This window comes from Macaca mulatta, chromosome 7 (genome assembly GCF_049350105.2).
Source record: "Macaca mulatta isolate MMU2019108-1 chromosome 7, T2T-MMU8v2.0, whole genome shotgun sequence".
Lineage (NCBI taxonomy): Eukaryota > Metazoa > Chordata > Mammalia > Primates > Cercopithecidae > Macaca > Macaca mulatta.
In genome coordinates this window covers 161,877,122-161,897,092 of record NC_133412.1, presented here as the reverse complement: position 1 = coordinate 161,897,092, position 19,971 = coordinate 161,877,122, and the positions used below count along the sequence as shown (strand labels likewise).

Here is a 19,971-nt window from a genome sequence, read left to right as displayed (position 1 = left end):
CCTAGGAAGAGAGGCTTAACAAATTTAACATGAAAGTGGCTTAATGAAGGGAGGGACCATAAGTAAAAGTTCTAAATTTCTTCTAAGGGTTAGTTGGAAAACATACTTATAATGCATTATTAGAAATTTAAATGTGAACTGTAAGAATCTTACTTGATTATCCTGAAGTCAGAAACAGTTTTGTTATTAACACTGTATGCTTAGCATCTAGAACACACAGTGGATATATGATTATATTCTGAATAATGCTATGTTAAAATTTTTTGCAGCAACTATTAGGCTCTGGGGAGCTATAAAACCAAGACAACTAATAATTTAACTATTTTTGTATTAAAACTTTCATTTTACTTTTGACACACATAATTACAAAGAAAAATGTTTACATTTTGGTTGTTAATATTTTAGGTTTGGATAATCCAAACTTACAGCATTGTTTTTCCTTCTTAGGTAGAAAAAATTGCTTGGGCATCATGGACAAGTGTACTTGGTTTATGCTGTGAAGGAATTTGGCCAGTAATTGGAGAAGTTACAGATGTAACTGCTTCTTGCCTCACGAGTGACAAAATGGTTCTAGCTACTGGGGATGATTTGGGATTTGTGAAGTTATTTAGATATCCTACTAAAGTATGTGTTTTTCTTTAACTTTCCTAATGATTATAAATTATGAAATGGTTAAGGTAATGTCCTGTCATAGCACTTCATTGTTATTAATTGTACATATGTAATACGTAATGTTGTAATATCAAAGGTTCAGAATTATGTTTCATATCTATAGCTTTTAAGTATTATAATTTATGATCCCATGCCTTAAGTTATATATCATATCCTATAGTGTTTTTCAGTATTGACTAATATGAATATCCCTTTTACAAGAAACATCTTGGCTGGGTACAGAGGTTCATGCCTATAATCCCAGCATAATACTTTGGGAGCCTGAGGTGGGAGGATCACTTGAGGCCAGGCATTTCAGGCCAGCCTGGGCAGCATAGCAAGACATCCTCTCTACAAAACAGAGAAAAAGATTAGCCAGGCATTGTGGTAATGCCGGTAGTCCTAGCTACTCGGGAGGCTGAGGTGGGAAAATTGCTTGAGCCCAGGAGTTGGAGGCTACAGTGAGCTGTGGTCATGTTGTTGCACACCAGCCTGGGGGACAAAGCAAAATCCTATGTCAAAAGAGAGAGAGAGACATTCCTTTTATCCCCAATATTAACTTCAATAATTTTTCTATTTTTGATTAAATATATACTATTAACAGTAAATATAAACTCCTTATAGTTACAACTTCAAACTTCAAGTTGTTTTAACCAATTAAATAGAAAATACTTAACGCTTGTAAAATTAAACACCATTGATTTAATGTAATGAATGACTTTTTTGTTGAAACCAAATAATACAGATTCTTTTTTTTCTGCTTTCGTAGCAGAATTTATGTGCATTTTAAATCATCAGCATCATTTGTTAATGATTTTCTGCTTAAAATTGGTATTTACTTGCTGCTTATGTATATTAAGATTTTTGTTGTTGTTGTTGTTTTTGAGATGGAGTCTCACTTTGTTGCCAGACTGGAGTGCAGTGGCGCGATCTCAGCTCACTGCAACCTCTGCCTCCCGGATTCAAGCTATTCTCCTGCCTCAGCCCCCTGAGTAACTGGGATTACAGGCTTGCACCACCATGCCCGGCTAATTTTTTTTGTATTTTTAGTAGAGATGGGGTTTCACCATGTTGGTCAGGCTGGTCTCGAGCTCCTGACCTTGTGATTCCCCCACTTCGACCTCCCAAAGTGCTGGGATTACAGGCATGAGCCACTGGGCCCGGCCAACAGGTTATTTGACATTCTACGTACCTATGCTACTGTGTGCTGTGCAAGTACTTAATTCTTTTATCACTTCCCTCTGTTTAAACTACTGTAAAATATTAGGCTTTTGCTTAACACAGAAATAAACTTTATATATCAAGTCCAGATACAATGCATTCCTTTCTCTTTTTTTTTTAGACAACGTCTCTCTCTCTGTCACCCAGGCTGGAATGCAATGGCGCAATCATGGCTCACTGCAGCCTTGACCTCCCAGACCCAAGTTATCCTCCCACCTCAGCCTCTTGAGTAACTGTGACCACAGGCACATGCCACCATGCCTGGCTAATTAAATTTTTTTTTTTTTTTTGTAGAGATGGGTTTCCAGATGTTGCCTATGCTGGTCTCAAACTCCTGAACTTAAGTGATCCTCCTGCCTCGGCATCCTAAAGTGGTGGGATTACAGGCGCAAGTCACTGTATCTGGCAGCAATTATTTCTTAATTCACAAATTAAGTTATATATTATACTCTGGCACCACCATGAACATAAAGATAAATTTGAAATAAGGCATGAAATCATATTGTGGTATTCAGTTCCTGGTGATCTTAAGTGTGGTCATATTGAACTTATTTTTTAACCTGTTGTTATTACTTAGTAATACTTTGAAAACATCATTACGTGTAATTAAATATTCTTCTACATCATTTTTCTGGTGCTCATATTAATATTTTTAGATCAGCATTGAAATGAAAACACGGGTTTAAAAATTCTCATTGAAAACTCAGACACCCAAGAAAATATTCCACAGATTCCTGTTTTAGATACGTATAAATGGTAGGGTCTTAGTTGTTAACAATGTGTTCCTCCAAAATATTTGCCAGAAATGTCACTTCCAGCATTCCAGATGGTGTAGATCCCTAAGGAATAGGTTCTGGGATATTGGTCTACAGATTATTTTTTCACCTTAGTGTAGCAAGAACCACACAGTCTTAGAGAAACTACCTTCTTGCCATGCTTTGATGACAGATCCCTCACAACTTTTATTAAGAGTCATTAGTCCTGCCAGGCGCAGTGGCTCACGCCTATAATCCCAGCACTTTGGGAGGCTGAGGCAGGTGGATCACCTGAGGTCAGGAGTTCGAGACCAGCCTAGTCAACATGGTGAAACCCCGTCTCTATTAAAAACAGAAAAAATTAGCTGGGCACGGTGGCGGATACCTGTAATCCCAGCTACTTGGGAGGCTGAGGCAGGAGAATCACTTGAACCAGGAGGCGGAGGTTACGGTGGGCCGAGATCACGCCATTGCATTCCAGTATCAAAAAAAAAAAAAAAAAAAAGAGAGAGTCGTCATTCCTAGGGAATTCACAAATTTTGCTATCACTGTGTTTTGTATAAGACATCTCTCATTTTAACACCTTTGAAAAGATTTTAATGGAAAACCTGCTTTATGATGCTTTGATTTGAAATGTATATAACTTGGTAATGCTAGATTTTAAAGTTGCCAGTATTTATAACTTAAACTTTTATTGTTATTTAAAAGGAAAATACATTTCTATGTATATTGCTTACAAACAAAAGCACTGATGAATTAAGATGAAAGATATTTACGTGAGTATATACATAGACGTGTACCAAACCAATTGATAGTTACTTTTTGTTAACATACTCATGCTGTACGTAGGCATGTGTATCCTTTCTCAATTATTGCATCTATTTCCAACAGTAATACATCTGCTTAACCATTATCTTTAATATATATACACTATTCCATATACATTGTAATTAACTATTACTTTGAACATCTAAGGTATTTAATTGTTTTCACTACTGTAAGTAAATACCATGGTAAGTATTTTTTTACACACATAGCATTTTTCTTAGCATAGATCCCTAAAAGGGAGATGGGTGAGTCAAATACAAGAACATTTTTATGCTTTTAATGCAGAATACCAAGTTGGTTTTTTAAAGAATTTTGCCTGGGGTACTAGCATTTTGTGAAACTACTGGTTTTATATCTTGTCCTTAACAGGTTTGGGAATTTGGTATCTTTTATTCTGCTGAGTTTCAGTATTTTTTCCAATTTTTTTTAACACATTGCACTTGAAATGATTAATTTTTAATTATTTATTAATAAAATAAATTCAAAATCATAATGGAAATATTTAATGAAATTTCTCAGAAAGATTTTTTGAATTTTCTTCCTCTTTAGGGGAAATTTGGAAAGTTTAAGAGGTATGTGGCCCATAGTACACATGTCACAAATGTTCGCTGGACTTATGATGATAGCATGTTGGTTACCCTAGGAGGTACAGATATGTCTTTAATGGTGTGGACAAATGAGATGGAAGGCTATCGAGAAAAAAGGCCTTGTGATAGTGAAGAATCCGACATTGATTCTGAAGAAGATGGGGGTATGTTATTTTATAATACTTGACCAAAAATATCGGGAAAATTTAGCACAACTTATTTAAGCTGTAGAAGTTATAACAAGTAATAATAATATTTGAATAATTGTAGTGTTACTGTTTTTAGTCTGTTTAACATCAAAATCCATTTTGTGACTCAAGAACAACAGGTTGCCATGAATTTATGACTTAGATGTTATTTATCTACAAATGAAGAATATCTAAATTTTAAATAAGTACTGTTAAGGTAAATTTTATATTATTAAACCTCATATTTTAAAATAATTTTGATTTTCTTCTAATATACCAGTAATATCAGTTCATTATAGAAAATGTATTTTGCCATAAAAATTAAACACAGCCTCCATAATTTGACCACACAGAGGTAACACCTCTTTTAACATTTGGGGTATATCCTAAGATGTATGTAGCTAATATTTTTTTAAGAAAAGTGTGGACGTATTGAACTTATTTTTTAACCTGCTATTATTACTTAATAATACTTTGAAAACATCATTACATATAATTAAATATTCTTCTACATCATTTTTTCTGGTTGCATATTACTTCATAATTTGCTTATAACAACTTAATTTATTTCATATTGTTGAACATCTTTGTATCCAGTTTATAAGATCATAATTGATCTTGGTTATTGCTTAAAGAATAACTCATGTATTTTGACTGTAGGCTATGACAGTGATGTTACAAGGGAGAATGAAATCAGTTACACCATCAGAGCCTTATCAACAAATATTCGCCCAATGTTTGGAATCAAGCCTCATTTACAACAAAAAGAACCCTCAACTGATGAAAGGTAATAATTTAGTTTAATATTAGATGAAGAAAAAGATATTGCCATTAAAAATGGAATTTATCGGCCGGGCACAGTGGCTCACGCCTGTAATCCCAGCACTGTGGGAGGCCGAGGCAGGCGGATCACAAGGTCAGGAGATCGAGACCATCCTGGCTAACTCGGTGAAACCTCGTCTCTACTAAAAATACAAAAAAAATTAGCAAATTAGCTGGGCGTGGTGGTGGGCGCCTGTAGTCCCAGCTACTCAGGAGGCTGAGGCAGGAGAATGGCATGAACCTAGGAGGCAGAGCTTGCAGTGAACCAAGATTGCGCCACTGCAGTCCAGCCTGGGCGACAGAGCGAGACTCCGTCTCAAAAAAAAAAAAAAAAAAAAAAAAAAAGGGAATTTATTGTTTAAGTGGCTTATTTACACAAACTAAGTAACAGTGTTATTCTTGCTTTAGACAATTCACAACACCTCTTAGAAAGTATGTCTTAGAAAGGTATTTAAAGTATGCCTTTAAATACCTTTTGGTATCAGCCTGGGTGATGTAGTGAGACCTTGTCTCTATGGAAATATAAAAATAATCCAGGTGTAATGGTGTGTGTTTATAGTCCCAGCTACTTCGAAGGCTGAGGCAGGAGCACTGCTTGAGCCCAGGAAGTTGAGATTGCAGTGAGTTATGATTGGCGCCACTGTGCTCCTACCTGGGTGTCAGAATGAGGCCCTGTCTCAAAAAAAAAAACCCCGCAAAAAAAAAAACAAAAACAAAACCCTATTGGTGGTAACACTATGTATTAACACTAGTGGTTTAGGGAATTATACATACGTAATTTGTATTATATATGTTGATATGATTCATCTTATTTGCTAACTTTTATAAATGTATGTGATGAGGTTGGAGAAGATAATAAAAACTGAATGCAATACCAAGTACTTTTTAAGAAGTATGTGAGCGGTATTGTGATTCAGTTTTGAAAAGGCCTGCCTATCCGTGTGCCTTTATTCAAGCATAGACAATCCTCATTTCAAAAATTTTCTAAAAAGTCAGGTTGTCTTTAATGGGAGTTATTGGTCTTAGTCTAGAATCAGCAAATAAAAAAATAAGGACATATGCAAGGCCATTTTATGAGGAGAGATCACTTTTTTTTATTATTATTATACTTTAAGTTCTGGGATACATGTGCTGAACGTGCAGGTTTGTTACATAGGTATACATGTGTCATGGTGGTTTGCTGCACCCATCAGCCCATCATCTATATTAGGTATTTCTTCTAATGCTATCCCTCCCCTAGCTCCCCACTCCCTGACAGGCCCCTGTGTGTGATGTTCCCCTCCCTGTGTCCATGTGTTCTCATTGTTCACCTCCCACTTATGAGTGAGAACATGTGGTGTTTGGTTTTCTGTTCCTGTGTTAGTTTGCTGAGAATAGTGGTTTCCAGCTTCATCCATGTCCCTGCAAAGGACATGAACTCATCCGTTTTTATGGCTGCATGGTATTCCATGGTGTTTATGTGCCACATTTTCTTTATCCAGTCTATTATTGATGGGCATTTGCGTTGGTTCCAAGTCTTTGCTATTGTGAACAGTGCTGTAATAAACATATGTGTGCATGTGTCTTTATAGTAGAATGATTTGTAATCCTTTGGGTATATACCCAGTAATGGGATTCCTGGGTCACATAGTATTTCTAGCTCTGGATCCTTGAGAAATCACCACACTGTTTTCCACAATGGTTGAACTAATTTGTACTCCCACCAACAGTGTAAAAGTATTGCTGTTTTTCCACATCCTCTCCAGCATCTGTTGTTTCATGACTTTTTAATGATCACCGTTCTAACTAGTGTGAGATGGTATCTCATTGTGATTTTTCTTTGCATTTCTCTAATGACCAGTGATGATGAGCTTTTTTTCATGTTTGTTGGCCGCATAAATGTCTTCTTTTGAGAAGTGTCTGTTAATATCCTTTGCCCACTTTTTGATGGGGTTGTTTGTTTCTTTCTTGTAAATTTGTTTAAGTTCTTTGTAGATTCTGCATATTAGCCCTTTGTCAGATGGATAGATTGCAAAAATTTTCTCCCAATCTGTAGGTTGCCTATTCACTCTGATGATAGTTTATTTTGCTGTGCAGAAGCTCTTTAGTTTAATTAGACCCATTTGTCTATTTTGGCTTTTGTTGTCATTGCTTTCAGTGTTTTAGTCATAAAGTCTTTGCCCATGTCTATGTCCTGAATGGTATTGCCTAGGTTTTCTTCTAGGGTTTTTATGGTTTTAGGTCTTACGTTTAAGTCTTTAATTCACCTTGAGTTAATTTTTGTGTAAGGTGTAAGGAAGGGGTCCAGTTTCACTTTTCTACATGTGGCTAACCAGTTTTCCCAACACCATTTATTAAAGAGGAAATCCTTTCCCATTGCTTGTTTTTGCCAGGTTTGTCAAAGATCAGATGGTTGTAGATGTGTGGCGTTATTTCTGAGGCCTCTGTTCTGTTCCATTGGTTTATATATCTGTTTTGGTACCAGTAACATGCTGTTTTGGTTACTGTAATATAGTTTGAAGTCAGGTAGCGTGATGTCTCCAGCTTTGTTCTTTTTACTTAGGATTGTCTTGGCTATATGGGCTCTATTTTTGGTTCCATGTGAAATTTACAGTAGTTTATTCTAATTCTGTGAAGAAAGTCATTGGTAGCTTGATGGGGGTAGCACTGAATCTACTTTAAACCAACAAAGATCAAAAAAGACAAAGAAGGGCATTACATAATGGTAAAGGGATCAATGCAACAAGAAGACCTAACTTTCCTAAATATATATGCACCCAATACAGGAGCACCCAGATTCATAAACCAAGTTCTTAGAGACCTACAAAGAGACTTAGACTCCCACAAAATAATAATGGGAGACTTTAACACCCCACTGTTAATATTAGATCAATGAGACAGAAAATTAACAAGGATTATCAGGAGTTGAACTCAGCTCTGGACAAGCGGACCTAATAGACATCTACAGAACTCTCCACCCCAAATCAACAGAATATACATTCTTCTCAGCACCACATCATACTTATTCTAAAATTGACCACATAATTGGAAGTAAAACACTCCTCAGCAAATGCAAAAGAATGGAAATCATAACAAACAGTCTCTCAAACCACAGTGCAATCAAATTGGAACTTAAGATTAAGAAAGTCACTCTAAACCACACAACTACATGGAAACTGAACAACCTGCTCCGGAATGACTACTGGGTAAATAACGAAATCAAGGCAGAAATAAATAAGTTCTTTGAAACCAATGAGAACAAAGACACAGCATACCAGAGTCTTTGGGACACAGCTAAAGCAGTCTTTAGAGGGAAATTTATAGCCCTAAATGCCCACAGGAGAAAGTGGGAAAGATCTAAAATCAACACCCTAACATCACAGTTAAAAGAACTAGAGAAGCAAGAGCAAACAAATTCAAAAGCTAGCAGAAGACAAGAAATAACTAAGACCAGAGCTCAATTGAAGGAGAGAGAGAGAGACAAAAAAACCCTTCAAAACAATCAGTGAATCCAGGAGCTGGTTTTTTGAAAAGATTAACAAAATAGATAGACCGCTAGCCAGACTAATAAATGAGAAAAGAGAGAAAAATCAAAAAGACACAATAAAAAATGATTAAGAGGATATCACCACTGATCCCACAGAAATACAAACTACCATCAGAGAATACTATAAATACCTGTACGCAAATAAACCAGAAAATCTAGAAGTGGATAAATTCCTGGACACATACACCCTCCCAAAACTAAACCAGAAGAAGTGGAATCCCTGAATAGACCAATAACAAAGTCTGGAATTGAGGCAGTGATTAATAGCCTACCAACCAAAAAAAGCCCAGACAGATTCACATCTGAAGTCTGCCAGAGGTACAAAGGGGAGCTGGTACCATTCCTTTTGAAACTATTCCGAACAATAGAAAAAGAAAGACTCCTTCCTAACTCATTTTATGAGGCCCACATCATCTTGATACCAAAACCTGGCAGAGACACAACAAAAACAAAATTTCAGGCCAATATCCCTGATAAACATTGATTCGAAAGTCCTCAATAAAATACTGGCAAACCAAATCCAGCAGCACATCAAAAAGCTTATCTACCACAATCAAGTCGGCTTCATCCCTGGGATGCAAAGCTCATTCAACATATCAAAATCAATAAATGTAATCCATCACATAAACAGAACCAATGACAAAAACCACATGATTATCTCAATAGATGAAGAAAAGGCCTTCAATAAAATTCAACACCTCTTCATGCAAAAAACTCTCAATAAACTAAGTATTGATGGAACATATCTCAAAATAATAAGAGCTATTTATGACAAACCCACAGCAAATATCATACTGAATGGACAAAAACTGGAAGCATTCCCTTTGAAAATGAGCACAAGACAAGGATGCCTTCTCTCACTACTCCGATTCGACATAGTGTTGCAAGTTCTGGCCAGGGCAATTAGGCAAGAGAAAGAAAGAAATGGTATTCAAATAGGAAAAGAGGAAGTCAAATTGTCTGTTTGCAGAGGACATGATGGTATATTTAGAAACCTCCTTTGTCTTAGCCCAAAATCTCTAAGCTGATAAGCAACTTCAGCAAAGCCTCAGGATACAAAAATCAGTGTGCAAAAATCACAAGCATTCCTATACACTAATAATAGACAAACAGCCAAATCATGAGTGAACTCCCATTCACGTTTGCTACACAGAAAATAAAATACCTAGGAATACAACTTACAAGGGATGTGAAGGACCTCTTCAAAGAGAGCTACAAACCACTGCTCAAGGAAATAAGAGAGGACACAAACAAATGGAAAAACATTCCATGCTCATGGATAGGAAGAATCAATATTGTGAAAATGGCCATACTGCCCAAAGTAATTTAGAGATCACTTTTTAATAAAGTCTCTGAGCTAGATGACAGATTAAGAAATAAATTGTGAACCTGATCTTTTCAAAATCAAAGGTGGTAAAGAATAAAAAGGGATATGGAGCAGTGAATGGCATGGACTTCCGAAGAAAAGAGGTTTAAAGAACAAAAAAGGAAAAGGTAACGAGAAACAGTAAGAAGGAACAGAGGGAGTGGGAAGTGGGAACAGCCTTGGGAGGTGAGAACAAGGCTGTGGTGAGGAAAACTTTATTATGAGAAGTTAGTAGAACAATTTGAGGGAGAAATTAAAAATAAAAGGGAATTCATTCACAGTTGAACAGGATTTGTAGAAAATTCAAGCGAATTTGTGGCCATTTTGGATAGTGCTGAAGAGTTTTGGAACTCAGAGAGATAGAAATGACATTACAGGAAAGCTTTGTCAGAGCGATTTGAGTTTGCACCTATGGGTTTTATATTTGGGGAAAGGGGTGAAGTTAAGGTGAAAAACACATTGGTAATGGGGAAGGGGAGAACTGAGAGATTTTGTGAATGGACTGACCCTGCGTTACCAGGGAAGCTCTAGATGGAATGTTGAGGACACAATGCCTCCTCAGCTCCTCTTCCAGGTGTCGTTTGCTGATGGTAGACCTCATGTACCTCAGGTCATAGCAACGGGAGGTCACCTAAGGAAGGGGGATGGAGAGTGATCATCCAGTTTTTCATTATGTATAAAGAGGCAAAGTATTAAATTAGGAGCATTTTTAAGAAAGCACAGTATACCATAATCTAAGTACTTGTACAGAATTCCATATTCCATGTTTCAAGTAACTTGCTAGAATGCAGCATGGTATAGTGCAAAGGACATGAATTCTGGAGTCAGACAAATGGGTAAAATACTCATTTTTATCATTACTGGTTGTGTGAGTTTGAAAAATTATTCATTCTTTCTGAACTTCAATTTCCTAAGTGGCAAAATGAACATTATAATCCCTAACTTATGGTGTATTTCAAGTTTTAAATGAAATAATATAAATCAAGAATTTAGATAGTGGGGTCTTCACCAATGACACCTTATCCCTTGGAATGAAATAAAAGTTAACTGAGGAGATACCTGGTAAATACTTAAACATTATTTCTGAAATTAAATATTCACAAAGCAATAAGCATTACATATGTATTTATTAGAGAAATACAGATAAATATGAAAATGGAATACTATTTAAATATTCTAATTAGAATATTTGAAGTAGAGTGTTTAATATGACTTAAGGAAAATTATGTCTCCTAAGTAATGAAAATTGAAAAGTGCTGTGTGGGGAGAAGGAGCTCTAGACATTCCCATAAATTTCTTTCATTTGTTATATTGATTTTTTAAAAAATTATTTATCGGATAAATTTGGTATGTCAGAAAATGTGACCTTATTTTAATCTGTAGACTGCTTCATTCACAGTAAAACACTTAAATGTAAATTTCCACCCATTGCTGAAGTGAGGCATGTTCTAATAGATGCAAATATTTTACTACTCATAAAGAATGATTAACACTGTCATAACTGTAATCTTTGATGTTAGTTTGTTTATTCTGCAGCTGTTTCCTAATTTTTCAAATTGCTTTCCTTTTTGTTCTCAATTTACTTTACAATTTCAACCCTGCTAAATATTTTGAAAATGATAAGGTGTGGGGAGGGAGACAGGGGATCTGTTGGCCCCCGTGGCAGGGTCCAAGCACTGCTCTTTGCCTTAAAAAAAAAAAAAAAAAAAAGAAAGAAAAAATGACAAGGCAGAAGTCATTGATGTGACTTCATTTTCACAAAATGAAAAAAAATCAAAGATTAAAAATGAAGAGATTCATGTCTCTTTTTACCAACTTAGAATATTTGTGAGGAGATAATATGGTTCATGGTTTATTTAAATAATTGCTTTTTTAAGTAACATATATTACTGTCATAAATATGAAATAAAACACTTTATATGCAAAACAAGCCAAGTGCTGTGCCTCATGCCTGCAATCTCAGTGCTTTAGGAGGCTGAAATGGGAGGACTGCTTGAGACCAGGCATTTAGCACCAGCCTGGGTAACACAGCAAGACCCCATTTCTACAAAAAATAGAAAAATTAGTCAAGAATGGTAGTGCATGCCTGTACCAGGAGGTTCCTACTCAGGAGGCTGAGCAGGAGGATTGCTTCAGCTCAGGAGGTGGAGGCTGCAATGAGCTATGATCGCACCCTTACACTCCACCTATGGCGGCAGAGTGGGATCCTGTCTCTGGGAAAATAAATAAATGAAAAAAAAATAAAAGCAATTAAATACTTATCAAATATCCACTTAAAAGGAAAAATGGCTTCTGATGACAATAACCATTCTATTTGGTTGATACTTTTTTTTTTTTTTTTTTTTGAGACGGAGTCTTGCTCTGTCGCCCAGGCTGGAGTGCAGTGGCCGGATCTCAGCTCACTGCAAGCTCCGCCTCCCGGGTTCACGCCATTCTCCTGCCTCAGCCTCCCGAGTAGCTGGGACTACAGACGCCCGCCACCTCGCCCGGCTAGTTTTTTGTATTTTTTAGTAGAGACGGGGTTTTACCGTGTTAGCCAGGATGGTCTCGATCTCCTGACCTCATGATCCGCCCGCCTCGGCCTCCCAAAGTGCTGGGATTACAGGCTTGAGCCACCGCGCCCGGCCCTTTGGTTGATACTTTTGTGGATTTTTTTCCTAAGTGATAATTTAATATTTTTTAATAAACGTTTTTGGTTTTGTTTTTGTTTTTTGTTTTGTTTTGTTCTTTTGAGACATAGTCTTGCTGTGTCGCCCAGGCTGGAGTACAGTGGCACAATCTTGGCTCACTACAACCTCCACCTCCTGGGTTCAAACGATTCTCCTGCCTCAGCCTCCTGAGTAAGTGGGATTACTGGCACGCACCACACACCCAGCTAATTTTTGTTATTTTTAGTAGAGACGGTGTTTCACCATGTTGGCTAGGCTGGTCTTGAACTCCTGACCTCAAGTGATTCACCCACCTCAGTCTTCCAAAGTGCTGGCATTACAGGCATGAACCACCTTGCCTGGCTAATAAATGTTTTTATAACAAATATTATGTATTTGAAGTAGTTATTTTTGTCAAATTTCCAATATTTGTGAATAAAATATTTAAATCAATGTTTAAATCAATGTGACATAAGTTAGACATTTTTGTATTTCCTTAAAATTCTGTTGACATGTTGCCTTTCTTCTGTTTGCTAAAATGCTCTATTCTATTCATCATCAAATTTTATATGTTTTCCTACCTTTTTCCCCCTTGCTCCTTTTGAAGGCAGGGAGTAGTAAGGTAAGTGTTTTATAAAAGAAAATATTTTATTCAAAAATTTACCCTTTATTTTATTCTTTATAGTATTTTAAGGTATTTATTTTCCCTATAAAACATTTCACTACATTTGTCAACAAAGCATTATGAAATGAAGTAGGACAAATTCTATGAAAGAGTTGCATTTTTAGATAGTATATATGGTTGTTATTATAAGGGTCTTCATTATGATAAATTGTTTTACATATGACTGTACAAACTACTACAATGCAAATAAATAGTTTTGGTTTTCCTTAAGTTTCAGAGGCTCGTAAAAACAGACCTAACCACACGTATATTTAAGTGGAAGACTATTCAGTTTTAAACCTGTTAACACGATTTAATGCATGTTTAATCTATTCATTCATTTTAAAAGATGAAAAGAGGGTAACTATGGTATTTGTATGTTTAATAAAATGACATGTAGGAAAAGACTCTTTGGGAGTACTTTTATATCTACCTTTGGTGATATGGAAATGTCTTGAAAGAGTTTCTGAAACAAGACAGTGTGGAAATGGCTAGTCTGTTTTATAAGTTAAAAAAAGTATTATGGCTGGGCATGATGGCTCAGGCCTGTAATCTCAGCAGTTTGCAAGGCCGAAGTGGGAGGATTGCTAGAGCCTGGGAGTTCAAGACCAGCCTGGACAACATAATGAGACCCTGTTTCCACAAAAAATAAAAGTAAAAATGCATTAGCTGGGTGTGGTGGCAGCCCTGTGGTCCCAGCTACTCAAGAGGCTGAGGTGAGAGGGTCTCTTGAGCCTGGGAGTTTGAGGCTGCAGTGAGCTGTGATTGCACCACTGCACTCCAGCTTGGGCAACACAGCAAGACCCTGTTTTGGGGGCTGGGGGTTGGGGGTAAGATATCACTAGGAAAATGCTGGGACGTAAGGAAGAAAACTGTAAACTTGAGACCAGATTGTGCAGAAACTCAAATAATAGGCACCTGTTAATATTAGATCTACAGCAGGAATCTGTCATCTGTTTTAAGCAGAGTGGTGTGTACAAAGATATGAGTTCAGAGTATGAAGCAACCTCTAAAATGGGCCATAAAATCTTATACTATTTTAACAGAAATAAAGCACCCGGATCTAGCCTCACATGTAGAATAGCTTGCTCAGTACTGATCTCTGCATTTTAAAGGAGACTTGGATAGTTTATAATGGGCTAGAAGAAAGCACAGGAGGAAGGAAGGTTGGGAGGCCACTTCATATAAAGAAAAGTTAGTTGACCAGGTGCAGTGGTTTATACCTGTAATCCCAGCACTTTGGGTTGTTAAGTTTGGAGGATCGGTTGAGGCCAGGAGTTAAAGATCAGCCTGGCCAACCTGATGAGACACCATCTCTACAAAAAACTTAAAAAAATTAGCTGGGTATGGTGGTGTGCACCTGTGATCCCAGCTACGTGGGATGCTGCGGCAGGAGGATCTCTTGAGCGTGGGAGGTCAAAGCTTAACAAAGCCATGATCACACCACTGCACTCTAGCCTGGGTGACAGAGCAAAACCCTGTCTCAAAAAAGTCATTATTATTATTCTGGGAATCTTGTTTCAAAACAAGAAAACTAAATGGAGATATCATTGTTATCTTGGATATGAATGACTTTTCATGTAGAAGTAACCTCCCTGTCACAAACAGTATTTATACAGAGTTTGGATGACCAGTTGTCATCAATGCTATACGATGGTTGTTCTAGACATGTAAAGAAGGTTCCTGGTCTCAGTGGGAGAATGGATGAAATGACTTTTGTGATTCCTTCCAATTTTGTTTTGATTGTTATGCTATTAAGAGAGAGAAAAAAAAACTTTTTAAAGATTACTTCTTTTACTAGCAAAATTCTAAATTCAGTATAGTCCCGAGTGACTAATTCTGCCTGCTTGGATTCACTGACTGGGGAACGCTCTTAGGTCAGAACAGGTGAAACTTAGGCTCTTTAGACAATTTCCTTTGAAGTATCTCCAGTGCTACCAGCTTTTTAAATTAACATTTTAGTGCCAGTGCCCATTCTTAAAAATAAGCTTAAATGTTTTGTTTAAAATTCAGATTACATTGCAGAAAAATAAGAATGGCAAGCTTTAAAGTTCACAACATAAAATATATTGAATTCTCAGTTATTTGTTTTTTTCTTTTTTCACCTTTCTTGTGATTCCCTGTTATTAATGGAGTTTTTTTTTTTTTTTTTTTTGAGACAGAGTCTCACTCTGTTGCCTAGGCTGAGTGCAGTGACGTGATCACAGCTCACTGCAGCCTTTACCTTCCAGGTCAAGTGATTCTCCCGCATCAGCCTCCCATGTAGCTGGGACTATAGGTGCATGCCACTAGGCCTGGCTAATTGTGTTTTTTATAGAGAATGGGGTCTCACAGTGTTGCCCACGCTGGTCTCAAACTCCCGGGCTCAAGCAATCCTCTTGCTTCGGCCTCTCAAAGTGCTAGGATTAAAGGCGTGAGCCACTGTGCCCAGTCTTACGCCTTTTCTTTTCTCTTTTTTTCTTTTATTCTGGTTTTTTTTTTTTTAGGCAGAGTTGCACTCTATTGCCCAGGCTGCAGTGCAGTGGCGCAGTCTTAGCTCACTACAACCTCTGTTTCCTGGGTTCAAGCAATTCTCCTGCCTCAGCCTCCTGAGTAGATGGGATTACAGGCACCTGCCACCGTGCCTGGCTAATGTTTTTTGTATTTTTAGTAGAGATGGGATTTCACCACGTTGGCCAGGCTGGTCTCGAACTCCTGACCTCATGATCCTCCTGCCTCGGCCTCCCAAAGTGCTGGGATTATAAACTGAAAACAACAGACTTTTAATATTATGCAATACAGTTGTCTGCATTAAACTTGTTAAAATATTTTATTACAGGAGGTATTTTACTAGTGTTTTCAATTCAAATTTATGTTGTAATCTTTTTCCTTCTTTATCTGCTGCTGAAAAGAGGTTCCAGGTAATCCTCCCTTTGCTGTGTTTACAAAGCCTAACTTTGTATTTTTGTCATCTCTCATATTAGCATTAATGGGATACTATGTTACTTGGTGTTCTTTACCTCTCCACAATTTTGCACATTTTTTTCCTTTGGAATTGGTACCACTGAAATGAATAGCATCTTAATTATTGGACTTACTCTGTATAAGTAACTGTTCTACTAAAACTTATCCATTCAACTTGTATAATTTTATAAGTTGTGTAATTTTATTTTAAGCAATGACATACTTTATATAAATGATCTTTATAAAAATTAAAATATGGTTAATTGTTACATAGGATATAGATAAAAATTACCTGTTTATTGTCTGGGTTACATTTAAAGCTGTCAGACAGTAACATAGAATAATGTTCACCAACAAAATTGACTTGGGGAAAAAAGCAAGGCTTCTATCATTCTTTGAAATGGTCCTATCAGAAATATTTTTAAATGTTAAATATGATAAATTCAGTTTTACTTTTACTTGTGGACATCCAAAAATGTATATGAAGAAGGTTTGAAACCAAAATTTCTATAATAACTTGAAAAAATTGTTTATTCTTGAAAAGGATGTTTACTTTTTATAACACCAGTCATGCTTATATATTTTACATGCTGCCTCATATTGCTATCAACATCCCATTCATTTCTTATTGGATGTTTAAGATATAACACATTTACTTTTATTGATGTATAACATGACAACCGTTTTGAAAATGCAAGTATATTTTATGCTTTAATTTTATGAGACTTGTTCATAAATGTTGGAGTCTTTTACATGGGAAAGTTAATTTGTATCATTTCCTGATTTAGGTGTTACAAATTGAATATTAACTTAAAATTTGGAAAGGGATTGGTGCATGATTGATTTAAATTCAGTGTTCTGGTTATTCAGTATTTGAATAATGGTTGAGATAAAAAATAATAAACTAAATTGCATTTTTTAAAAAATTAGAGGTTCTAGAGAAGAGCTTCTACATTTAAATAATTCAGACTGTGAACTCAATACACCTGTTGGGACAGGGCACATTATAAATAGATCCTGAACAGAGAAGAGGGGCTAGATTTGAGAGCTACTGTGTAGGTAAAGTTGATAAATTTTAGTAAATAGTGAGAATAAGGGAAGAGAAAGAGTTGGAAGCAATAATAATAGTAATTTCCTTTTATAATGTATTGTATGGTTTACAGTGCTTTGTGACTATAAAATGTCTTCCTTGAGGAACCAACTGATGGCAATGCCATTAACCAGTACTAGGGACTACTTCAGCAAGTAGAGAAGGTGAAGGGCATGAAGAAACAGATGAGTACAAATTTGAACTCACATGTGATTTATGTTGCTAACAGTGTGGAACGTTCATAAAAATATTACAAAAATTCACTTTCAAGAAGGATGTATTGAATACCTGCCATGTGAAGATACTCTGTTAGATACTTTAGAGCAGTAATCCAGGCTTTGTTGTTAATGCACCCATCAAGAAATATTTGAGTATGTTAAATTAACATTTTCACATTGTTTATAAGCAATCTACGTTTGTGCTATTATGTTATTTACATTATGATACGTACACCAAAGAAATTAAAAGTAAGGCTGTGCACAGTGGCTTACACCTGTAATCCCAGCACTTTGGGAGGCTGAGGCAGGCGGATCACTTGAGGCCAGGAAGTCAAGACCAGCGTGGCCAACATGGTGAAACCCCATCTCTACTAAAAATACAAAAATTAGCTGGGTTGTGGTGGTGCATGCCTGTTGTTTCAGTTACTGGGGAGGCTGAGGCACAAAAATTGCTTGAACCCGGGAGGCGGAGGGTGCAGTGAGGTGAGATCGTGCCACTGCACTCCAGCCTGAGTGACAAAGTGAAACTTGGTCTAAAAAAAAAAGAAAGAAGAGAAGAGAAGAGGCTGGGTGTGGTGGCTCACTCCTGATCCTGTAATCCCAGAACTTTGGGAGGCCGAGGTGGGCTGATCACCCGAGGTCAGGGATTCGAGACCAGCCTGGCCAACATGGTGAAACCCCATCTCTACTAAAAAAAAATACACAAATTAGCTGGGTGTGGTGGCATACACCTGTAATCCCAGCTACTCGGGAGGCTGAGGCAGGAGAATCGCTTGAATCCAGGAAGTAGAGGTTGCAATGAGCCAAGATTGCGCCACTACACTCCAGCATGGGCGACAGAGTGAGACTCCATCGCAAAAAATATATATAAAATGAATAAAAGTTGTAATATTTTCTTTCTACCTTCCTGCTTTAGAAGCTCTCAAGATGAAGAGGGCAGTCTAGAGGACCACAGAATGGGTCATCTTTGGGAAGGTGTGACAAGACACCTCTCTGGGAGGGACGGTGTGAGAGGCTCAGTGAAGGCACTGAGTGCTGCATGCCTTTCCACCTTCCCACTTCTCTGTTGCAGGCCTCCGGTGAGCAGGGCCCCACCACAGCCAGAGAAACTCCAGACAAACAATGTAGGCAAGAAAAAGAGACCTATAGAGGTAAGGAAAATTCACTCTCCAGTGTTACTGAAATGTATCCAGAGTTCCTTTTTATAAAACACCCAAGTCTTATCATTAGTTTTCGTGAAAGTAAGTGTATTAAGTGCTCTTTTTTGTTTGATTTAATTCTTATGTAAGTCTGAGTTTTGGATTGATATTCTCTGGTTATCTTAATTTTTTAAATTAGTCTTCCTTTTGCTTTGCTGTGAATAATACCGTAATTGAACTGTATCTCAGAGAACTCCTAAACCTCAATATATGTGAATGATCTTTTATATAGAAGCACAGACACCTTGACAGTACCTAAAACTTAGTGGCTTGAATTTGTAAATTAAAGAGTTAAATACTTATACCAAATAGGAATTTTGACCCTGTGCCATATATTCACTGTACAGGGTTCATGAAGGCTATTTCTCCTTCTGTCTCTGCTTCCAACCAAAGTAATCTTCCATAATAATTGAGGAAGAAGGAAGGCTCTCCACGCATTTCATAATCCCAGTATCAGCAGCAAACAACCAAACTCTGCTAAATCAAACATAAACAAAGTGTAAAGCTGTGTGATGGTGGTTGCTGTAGCTCCCTCCCCAACCCAGTCCTACAAAGTCAATGAAATGTACATTTTCAGTTGCAGAATTATCTGCCAGACCTTTAGCATGAATTGTCCGAGACAGTATACTTAGTTTTTGTCCACCGATGATGAGGGTACTGTTTGGATTCTTCAAAGGATGTGACTTGTACATAATTTATCCTGACTCGTGTATGTAGGTCAGATATTTTGATTAACAATGAACATAAAATTGTCTTCTTTTGGACACAAAAAGTACAGTCCCTCTATGTCCCTGGGGGATAGCTTCCCCTTGGGGATGCCAAAATCCACAGGTGCTCAAATGCCTTATATAAAAAGGCGTAGTAATTTGCATGTAACCTCTGCACATCCTCCTGCATACTTTAAACCATCTGTAGATTGCTTATAATACCTAATACAATGTAAATGCTGTATAAATATTTGTTATACTATATTGTGTTTTAAATGTTATTTTTTATTGTTTTTTCCCCAATATTTTCTGTCTGGAATTGGTTGAATTCTTGAATGTGTAAGGCCAACTGTACCTCAGTGTTTAACATGTGAAATCTTAAGAACTAAAGTTCTTGGGATCAGACTACCTTGTGATTCCATTTTCCTTTTTCATAACTTTATATAGAAAAGTATAGAATGTATGTTTAAGCTGCCCAAAACAGGTTATATAAAGAAGTACGACTAGCTTAATTTTGTATATGAAATTTGTAAAACATCAAAAATGCATACTCCATTT

General features: G+C 36.8%; 1 protein-coding gene across 1 annotated transcript in view; it reads left to right on the top strand.

The window, feature by feature from the left end:
* EML5 (EMAP like 5) overlaps positions 1–19,971 on the top strand; it is a 192,335-nt gene that overhangs the window by 140,841 nt on the left and 31,523 nt on the right. Inside the window, exons 25-28 of the mRNA XM_015144346.3 lie at positions 448–624; positions 4,005–4,206; positions 4,891–5,017; positions 18,580–18,658. Coding sequence (XP_014999832.2) covers positions 448–624; positions 4,005–4,206; positions 4,891–5,017; positions 18,580–18,658 — 585 coding nt within the window. The remainder of the gene's footprint in view (positions 1–447; positions 625–4,004; positions 4,207–4,890; positions 5,018–18,579; positions 18,659–19,971) is intronic.